This window comes from Amblyomma maculatum, unplaced genomic scaffold, assembly GCF_055883805.1.
Source record: "Amblyomma maculatum isolate TAMU_Amacu unplaced genomic scaffold, ASM5588380v1 scaffold_22, whole genome shotgun sequence".
Taxonomy (NCBI): Eukaryota; Metazoa; Arthropoda; class Arachnida; order Ixodida; family Ixodidae; genus Amblyomma; species Amblyomma maculatum.
Window position 1 is genome coordinate 46,762 of NW_028146747.1, and position 9,574 is coordinate 56,335.

Below are 9,574 nucleotides of genomic sequence, written 5' to 3' on the forward strand. Positions count from 1 at the left end.
TGTTGGCCTCGGCGCCGTCATCGCCCAGCGCAAGCCTGGCTTCTCCGGATACGTTGTCGCCTACGCAAGCCGTGCTCTTACCAAAGCCGAGACCAACTACTCCGTTACCGAAAAGGAGTGCTTAGCAATCGTGTGGGCTATAACGAAGTTCCGCCCTTACTTATATGGCCACTCCTTCGAGGTAGTTACAGATCATCACGCTCTCGCCCTTATAAAAATGGGAACATCCTTTGAGTTCAATGTGAACTCAAAAAAGTCAAAAGGAATCAATTTCCTCTGAACTGAGAATTGGCTACTGACTTTGAATTCACAGTGAATTAAATTTCTCTGACCATCCTGTGAATTTCCTGTGAATTTCCTTTGAGCTCCCAGTGAACAGACCGTTGTCAGTTTGAGTTGAGTTCACAGGCAGTGGCCAATTATTGGTTCAAAGGCAGTTAGAAGGAATGATGACTATGGGATATTTGGTGGATGTTCGAAGGAAGTATGTTCAGACTGAAACATTTGTTTGTATGAGCTTATATTTATTTGAATAGATGTACTTCCTCTGTTTAGGCCTTGCAATTAGGCCTGCTTTCGAAGACCCTGTGACAAAAAATTGGATCACTGCCCACAATCCCAGTGGAAACATGTGCGACCGGTGACCTCCTTGGCCAGTACTCCATTGAGCAAGCAGGTGTAGGCTGCAAAAAGAAAAACAAAAACATTAGAAGCATGCCTGCAATGAACAAGCTAGAGTCCATCCAGCCTTCCTTAGCTTTTGTACATTAAATATACAGCGCACGGACAGTGTGAGCGCCATGCAGGCACCACAGCATTATGCATTAAGGCAAGCATTATGGCCCTGACCATCACTGAAAAGTCAGCTGTTTAGACAATATTTCAGAACGCTCTTGCATCACAATTTCAGAACGCTCTTGCATCACATGCACAGGCTATGAGCTCAAGGACTTACAGATAACAGCATCCACTTCGGGCAGTCCAGTCCCCTTTTTGGAGCTTCTTCCTTGTGGGCACTGCAGACACGGCCATAGAGTGAGCTTTCTTCCAGTTCTTCGGGTGAAAACACAACCCGCGCCAAGTTACACGCAAACTTCGTTGCTTGATTGCCCGCACTGAGTCTCATGCGGTCAACCAACTGCTGATTTACCATAATATTGCTGCCAATGTTCACCTGCGCGAACAAAAAGCAAATATTAGCACTATGACCAGTATCGTAACACACAACAATATTCCTTGATATGCAATAAGAAAATGAAAGTGCTTTACAGCTTCAGAACATTCAAAGAAAACCCAAAACTCATAATTAAGGTCATTTGTTTTCAAGTAAAAATACACATTCAAGAAGCAGCACTTTAACATGCACAACAATGAAGGCATACGGAAAACATTGAATGTTTTTGACGCCTTCCCGAGCGGTGATCTAATTTTGAATGATGCCAAACATCTTTTAACATTTTTATTAGCGTAACCTGACAATTCTGTACTATGTATTTAAAGTAACTAGCCAAAAAGAGGGCACATAATGCCCCGCAAAGGAATGAGCGCTAATAGTGCATTGCTATAGCAGAAGAAAAAACAAGAAATAAGAGATTTTTTAATGACCTAATTTATGCTTGCATTTCAACAATAAAAAAAAACAGATTTTAAGTCAGAAAATAAAGGGATTTACTCATCATTAACATTGCAAAGGCCATTAAAAGCCAGTTTAGAACGAGCACAGTGCCCACATTGTCACCTCCTGTTTAAAGATACTAACATGCTTTTCATACATCAGAAGCTCAACCAATTAAAAAAAACTGACAATGAAGGTTTAGTAAAAGCATGCACTCCCTGCTCTGTACATGCTACTTTGAGCCAACATTTAGTTTCCAGCTTGCACAAGTAGCTTTGCACAAGTAGCAAGCAGCTCGTCTTTGTAAAGCTGCCCTCAAGCCATTTTGGACGAGTGTAGCTTGTCTTTGCAGAATAGTTCCTCACCCTGAGAGTTTTAGGCGAGCACAGCGCTCCTCTGTGGCTTAGGTCATGCGCCATTTGACAGATGGCACCACTGACCCATTAATTGCTTTTTGTTCTACCGCTTGAAAGCCTTTTAAGCATCCTTAATGAGAAAAATGGTGCCTGGTAGAGGCAACGCATGCACTGTTGGCCCGTCATCGCGGAAGAGAAGCTTTTCTTCATTGCCATCCTCGCCATCCGAAGATGGCTCAGACACCAATTTTTGCATTGTTATGGGAAGCGAAGACGACAGTGGTGATGAAATGAGTAGTTCTTCCGACGAAGATGATGACAGCTCAGAAGATACTATTGCGAGTTCTGTGTCAGTGGATGAAAATTGACATCATTCCAATGAAACCCCCTGGGCTTCCAGTCTTGGTCGTCCCTTATAAGACATTTCCAGTTACCTCACTATATGTTACTCGACTAGATTGCTGCTTATTGGCGGGCAGTTGATTTTTCACGTAATGAGCAATAAACTTTACTGCGCTCATTTGACTTAGTTTCTGGTTCAAATATTTTTGTCTCGAATACCTCCTTTTTATTACACTACCAATAGAAACCAGCAGTAAAAATAAAAACCAAAGGGACACTTAAGCTCCGCCTCTAAGGGTATGATGCGACCAGTGTATCAACATCAACATGTCTGCGTAGCCTAGGTGTAGCAAGCCTGACTCCGCATTGAAGAGCACTGGAATGCTGATTCGTATTTCCCCTTCCCACCTCAAATGAGCGACCGGAGTTGGCAGCTCCTCCTAACTTTTGGATATCATGTGGTCTCGTTAAGCCACACAAATCATCGAAGAATGTGTGTTCGTCCATGCCACTTCCCAGCGCCATGCTCTTGATGTTTCGCTCACAACACAGACAACAAATTTTCATGTAATGGGGCCTTTAACGATATTGTAATTTTAAGCAATTTTAGCTAGAAATCTTGAAATAATAGTTCTCAAGGGGTTAAAGTGAAATTGAACTATTGTTGAATCAGCTTACGAAGCCACAACTCCTTCTCAAAGGAGACCTTCCTGGCAATACCATGGTGGTTAATTGTCTGACTTGTCAGAGTGACATTGCAGGTGGCTGTCAGATGCAAGTGAATTATCTGCACATTAGCTTGAATACCATGATGACTGGCCCAAGTCGCTTGCTAAAATGCCTCATTATAGGAGCACCAGCTGCGTCATTCGAGTTGTGCAAAAAGATGGCCTTCCGAGATCGATAACCTAAGAAATTGCTGAATATTAAACAAGCTAATGGAAATCTCTTTTCTGATGAAAAGGGCTTTGCTATATCCCAAGCAAAGTATGCTCAACAGGAAGCGTAAACAAAAGTAACCTTGCACTTCCGATCACTACAGCTTTCACAAAAACTCTTCCAAATCAAAGTACACACGAATGAAGTAACGGTCACTAAAACGAAAGGAAGCAGTTGGGATTCTTTTTTCATGGTTGTTTGACGAACCTAAGAAAATAGCACTGTCTGTCTTTTGTCGTTTCTATTAAATTGACATTAATTTAAAATATCATTATGCTACTAATTATGCAGTCTGTGAGCCCAGCCTCATAAAGAGCATCCCGGACACGGCAGCCGCTTTTCAGTGGAGGCGAAACGCAAGGTGCCCGTGTGCTTGTGTTGTTGGCGCACGTTAAAGAACCCCAAGTGGTTGAAAATTCCAGAGCCTTCCACTACAGTATCTCTCATAGCTTGAGTCGCTTTGGACATTAAACCATAAGAGCCAACCAATCATAAAGAGCATTGCTTCTTGCCTATCTCTGAATTCAGAGACTGCTGACTTCATTCATATGGATAATGAGCTCCTTGTTTCCCTATCCCTGCACGCTTCTCAATGGAAGTGCATGACTTATGGCAGTGCTATCATAAAGCTAGAACTAAGTTCCTGTGTGACCCTTAAAAAAGTTTCATCGAGAAAGGCAGTAATGAAGACAACCATGCAGACACTAGACTAAAGCAACTAACCTGAGCCTCAGTTGGCGGCACAACTGCTTGTGTTGGACACGCAGCATTATTAACGGATTCCATCAGCCAATTGACCAGCTCAGCAACATCTGAAAAAAAAAGGAAAGCTTAAACGAAACATACTATTTCACCACTAGCAGCAGCAGCCCAAGTAACATTCACCACAGGAGAAAAGCCTTTTCTTTGCCCTCGACTGTATGACCATTCTGCCACCAAATGCGCCATTCAAAATTTAGCTGCTAGACACTGGCATCATTCACGCACTCAAGGTGCCCTATCAGTGGTACATAATCTAGGGGATGCTGATAGCAATTGATGAAGCCAATGCTGACATCCCACTTCTGATCTCTCTGTTCGCTGTGGAAATGCCTGGATTGAATTAACTGCGGAGGACGTTGTAACTACAGTGCAACTGACAGGAGCTGCTGTTGCTTAGAATGAATTCATGGGTGCGGATGATGATGCCGAGGTAGCTGTGAGCGCTTTAACAGAAGTTAGTCAGACCACATCCCTGAAACAGTTTGTCGGTAGCAAGGGCCTTGAAGAGGTCAGCATGTATTATGCATGTATGGCGGCAGCAATACGCCATACATTTGGACAAAGGCTGACACTCGAGTGTGTAGCTGATACTCGATAGCCCATGCTTCACCTATCTTGTGTCTGTCTTTCGTGTCGACATTTGCTAACATGGTGTAGTGACCGAGTTAAGTTAGGCAGATTGCTGAGCAAGGTGCCGAGCTTGCACAAGCATAAATTTCTGTTGTGAAAAAAGAAACACCACCTAAGTGACCAAAATGGCACAGGAAAATGAAGCGCACGCCATAAGGACTCTGAGGTTCAAGACGGGACGAGGCCACATATGACAATTTTATACAAATTTAGATTTTTTTGGTGTCCCTCCTGCGCTTATTCCAGATGCACCTCATCATTTGCAGGAGACTCCGAGGATAAAATCTGAAGCACCATGTCTAGGTCACATATGTAGTAGAGCTAGGAATCAAGGGTTCTATTCAGATACGTCGTCCACAGTAATGCAAGAGCACCACAGACCTGCCGCAGCCATCTGGCCACGACTTATACCCCGTGAATGTGTTTGAACATAATGCAGCTCTCCGGGTAACTGGAGCGTTGTTGTCACCGACCACTCCAGAACACAAAGGAATCTGATTCCGCGCCTGTTTTTCGGCCTCGGCTTGAGCAGCACAAACCAGCACAGGTGCTTACCTTGAGTGGCATTTGTTTACCATGCATTTTCATGCAGCTATCAAATACGACAACAGGCTCAATCTCAGATACATGCCGATCCCAAGCAACAACATGTGACACGCAAGCCACTGTAACACAAAGCATGCTTGCAGAGGAGCAAGCATTTCCTCTGCTACGTGCACTTTAAGCGTAGTGGTTGGTGGCGTCATGCAGCAGCGCCACGGTGTAGCTGAGCACCACTGCACACCACCTATAATGTGTTGCAAAGACAACTACAGAAAGTACACCGATCCTAATCCTCAGTGTAGGGGGAACTTTATTGCAGCAACATAATCCTACTGGTGCTTTTACCAGGACGTGCTACAGACCAAGAGTGCTTATTCATTTAAGAGTTAGCACTAAAATTTGTTATGCTTTACGTAGCACCTGGTGACACAGCAAATAATTTCAGTCTCATAGCAATGGAGATCAGCATTCCAATGGCTTCAGAAAAAAGTTATCACATACCAAGCATCTGACTTGCTTCATCTCTTGCGGCCTTATATTTCTTCATTCTTTTTTTTTTTTGTAGACTCCAGTTCATTCTCAAGATCCAGGATTCTCTTTTTTGCATCTGTTGGCTTAGACATTTTGTCACAGCTGCAGTTTTCCTGCAAAACAACATGTGGCAAGGTCTATTCACTAAATTGTATTTGCACTCAAATGCATCAAACAAAAATGATTCAGTATAATGCATTGTGCAGATATCTGATTCCACATATCGAGATTAGCAAAATAGTGACCAAATGAAGACCACTGACAAGAGAAATGTAGCATGGAGACTGTTTAGGGTTCAAAGCAACACTTCTTAAGGAGGAACATTAGCCCTAGAGCAAACCTTGGCACATAAAAGGACACGGTAATGTTTAACTGCGAGCTGACACCATCCAGCATCACTACTGCTCAAGTGGGCATTCTGCCCACTTGAGCAGTAGTGCGACTGCAATTACTGTGGACAAAACAAAGGATGCATTTCCACAAAAACAGTTTGAGCTTCCACGCATACCGTAAAACATAGCCACTCTTTGCTTTATGGTAGGTTCATGGTGTTTTATGTCCCAAAGCGACTTAAGCTATGAGGGATGCCATAGTGGTGGGCTCACCTGGGAGTTTTTAATGTGCAAATGACATCATACAGTACACAGGCACCTTGCATTTCACCTCCACTGAAATGCGGCCATGAATGCTGGGATTGTGCCCATGTACAGTCGTGAGCTTTAAGAAAGGGAGCATGCGATCCCGTGGCAGATAGCCTCATCCAGAAGTAGTGGCAGAGTGCAACGGCAGCATTCAAAATGAAGTGGAGAGAGCGGTGCCCTTCCACCTGTTGGCCGTACCCCATGCACTGGGAGCAACTTTTATATCGGCAGCTAAAAATAATTGCATTATGCTGTTGGTAACTGATATCACTGCTTTCTTTGCTATGCTCTGACCTAGCAACCCAGCGTAGGCTGGTAACTCAGGCAAAAGCGGCAGCCCAGGCCACTGGGGTCTTAGAATGGAGACTCCACACACTGCCTCCCCACCACACACACTTTTTTCTCCCTTTTTTTTAAAAAATGTTTTCTATCTCTGCGCGAAATCTGAGGAATGGCTGGTAGCGAAGAAAGGAAGCAAGTTTGACGCTTCAATAAAAAGAAACAACCAAATGAATATGAAAGTAAATGAATGCGACAGCACGTTAGGCGCTTTTGTCTGCTTAAACTTCAGTCGCCTGCAGCTGTGAAAGCGTCCGTTTCGCTGCCACACTACCAATTGTCTCGGAACGAGCAGCCTGGGCATCTTTAAAACTTGTTCTAAATCAGCTTCAATAATCAAGGAGCTGCCATTCTCCATTCCGCACCGTTCCGAGACGACGGTGCGGGCAGGGTGTTTTTTTTTCTTTTCTTTTTTTTTATAGAGCCCAAATTGGGAAGCCTACTCCTCCTGTTATCACGAAACACCGAGAAATGTCATTTGCTGTGTAAACAGGGAGAATCCGGTCCACGTAACGACAGCAGCCGCGTTTATTCTACTTCTTATTTCCGCAAATTCGGTTCATTATGCATTTTTGTTTTAATTTCACGTAATTCCCGGAATCAACTGTCTACCCCGTTCACCATGTGCACTACTGTCACCTGCCGGTTAACACAATGCGGTCGTAATGCGGGCATGTAAACGACTTCGCGACGCGACTCACCGCGAGTAGCAAAGGAAGGTGTTTCACAGGTAAACATTACTAAGACACGAAAACGAAGAGACAAGAGACGTTTGACTACCTACCCACTCCGAGAATGAACGTAGGAGAGTACGATCCCTCCTTCCACTGGACATGTAGTACTCCTTGGTTTAGAATAATCTTCCAGTTATCCATCAGTTTCGCCTGCAGTTCTTTTGATTGTAGGTTTCTTATAGGGTATACGTCCCACTTCTGAGCGGTCGCCCATTTAACCAAGACATGAACGGCCATTTGCACTACTCGCGCTAAGAGAACACGACGAACACAACGAACGCGAACAATGAACTTCCTACGGTCATGAAATATATAGTGAAGCATGCCGCCGGCTGTTTTCACGAAAACGATAGCGCTAGAGTCTCAAGCGCCATTGCGAACTTTTAAATGCATTTTTTGCAAACTTAACAAACTTTCAAAATAAAATTGATGATTTAGAAACAACCCTAAAGTTTGTTTTTTTTAGTAGTAATAGATGATGCGTAACAAAACACAAAATAATTTAAGCAAATTATTGCCACAAGCAGCTGCAGCGCTCTTTTTTTTTGATGCGGAATTCTTGTGGTGCGTGTCAAGCTTCATTGGTTTTACTCGCCGTGAGAACGTTGGTTTTACTGGCAGTACTTCGTAACCTCGGCTGCGGCTGCTTCTGCGCGTGGTGGTACCGACGTCGCTGACGTATTAATTGCTGGTCTTTAAACTGTGATAGGAGGTAAACGAGCTTGACTTTCGTGAACAATGTGACATCCGGTACTAGGCATATCGTGAAGTGCATTTAACTGCAGGCTTTTGAAGCCGTTATCAATGGTGCTGCGGTAACCGCCTACCCGTCGAGCGCACTGGAAATGCCACCACGGTAAAAGCGTACTTGCGCGACGTCAACGTCGCGCCATACCGAGGTGCACTAAATCACGACGGAAGCAGGCCGCGCTTGCTAACAGCGTCGCTGCGAGCCAAGAGTTGCCAGGCTGCATTGCCAACGCAAATACTGACGAATCCTGCCAGCCCTACGCCGAGCTTTGTTGCGTACCGTGTCAGAGTGCTGAAGCAGCGGTCACGGATGTACATGCCGTCTCGCGCATGCATCGCCATCGAACCAGCGGGCTGCGAAAGCGATGAATTAGAACCACCTGGCATTCTTTAACATGTATGAAAATTTTTGAATGTATTATATTTTATCTTAAAAAATTCAGAGGGGCAAGAAATAGACCAAGTAATGCCACACACACAAAAATAAGCACAAGAAATGAATGAAAAGAAAGTTATCTTTACACTTAAGGACAAAGGAAGGAAGGTGGTGAATATTATTGGTCCTTGCGTGGTTTCTAAGAAACTTGCGCTAAAAATAAGATCTAGCGCATGAAAAAAAAAAGAAAGCATAGATTCAATATAAAAAAAATAAAATGATGTTTACTTGCACAACAAAGAAACGAATGCGATTGTTTATATTTTGATAAATGTATAATTAGTTTATTCAAAAAAGTTCAGAAGTTAAAAAAGTGCAAGGGATACTCATGAAAGAAAAAAAAAACGAGAAGTATAGCTGAAAAGAAAAATGAGCTTCGTATGTTTTCACTTAAGAACAAAAAAAAAAAAGAAGGTATGATGCATAAAGAGTAAAGAGAACTTACTTCCTCTTTACTTCAGGACAAACAAAGGAAGGTCATTATTGATATAGCCAAAGAGAGCCAGTTTAAATATGAGCTTCCTTCTGTCAAAAGAAAGGAAAGTCTCAACAAGGTGAGCTCAAAGGAAACTTCCTTTAGTCAAAAGAAAGGAAAAGTTTATAGGAAGGCTGTTCAGGAAGCAAAAAGGAAAAACAAAGGAAGTAAAAAGGAAAATTCCATTTTCATAAGGGTCTTCTGGCTCGCGTCTCTCAAGAATCGGTCTGGCCGTCTCGGGCGCTGGGCTCTCAGGCTTCAGGAATACGAAATCTGTGTAGTGTACCGCTCTGGCCGCAAGCACTCTGACGCCGACGCTCTTTCTCGGTCACCGGTGCGCTCGCCTAACTCATCATCCCCTCCTCAAGCCTCTTTGTCAGCACTCACCATTGAGAATATGCCTTTCGAGCAACGACAAGATCCTTGGGTTTCTAACCTGCTAGATGTCCTTGGCACTACTTCCGCGGCTATGCATCCTCGG

General features: G+C 43.7%; 1 protein-coding gene across 1 annotated transcript; it reads right to left on the bottom strand.

Moving 5' to 3' along the window:
• Positions 1–459: 459 nt before the first annotated feature.
• LOC146171457 (uncharacterized) lies at positions 460–7,666 on the bottom strand. Its single transcript, XM_084586510.1, has 5 exons — positions 7,483–7,666; positions 5,689–5,831; positions 3,976–4,064; positions 956–1,174; positions 460–683 (listed from the first exon to the last, which is right to left on the bottom strand). The coding sequence occupies exons 2-5, from the start codon at positions 5,792–5,794 to the stop codon at positions 552–554; spliced, it is 546 nt and encodes a 181-aa protein (XP_084442636.1). The 5' UTR covers positions 5,795–5,831; positions 7,483–7,666; the 3' UTR covers positions 460–551.
• Between the last annotated feature and the right edge of the window lie 1,908 nt (positions 7,667–9,574).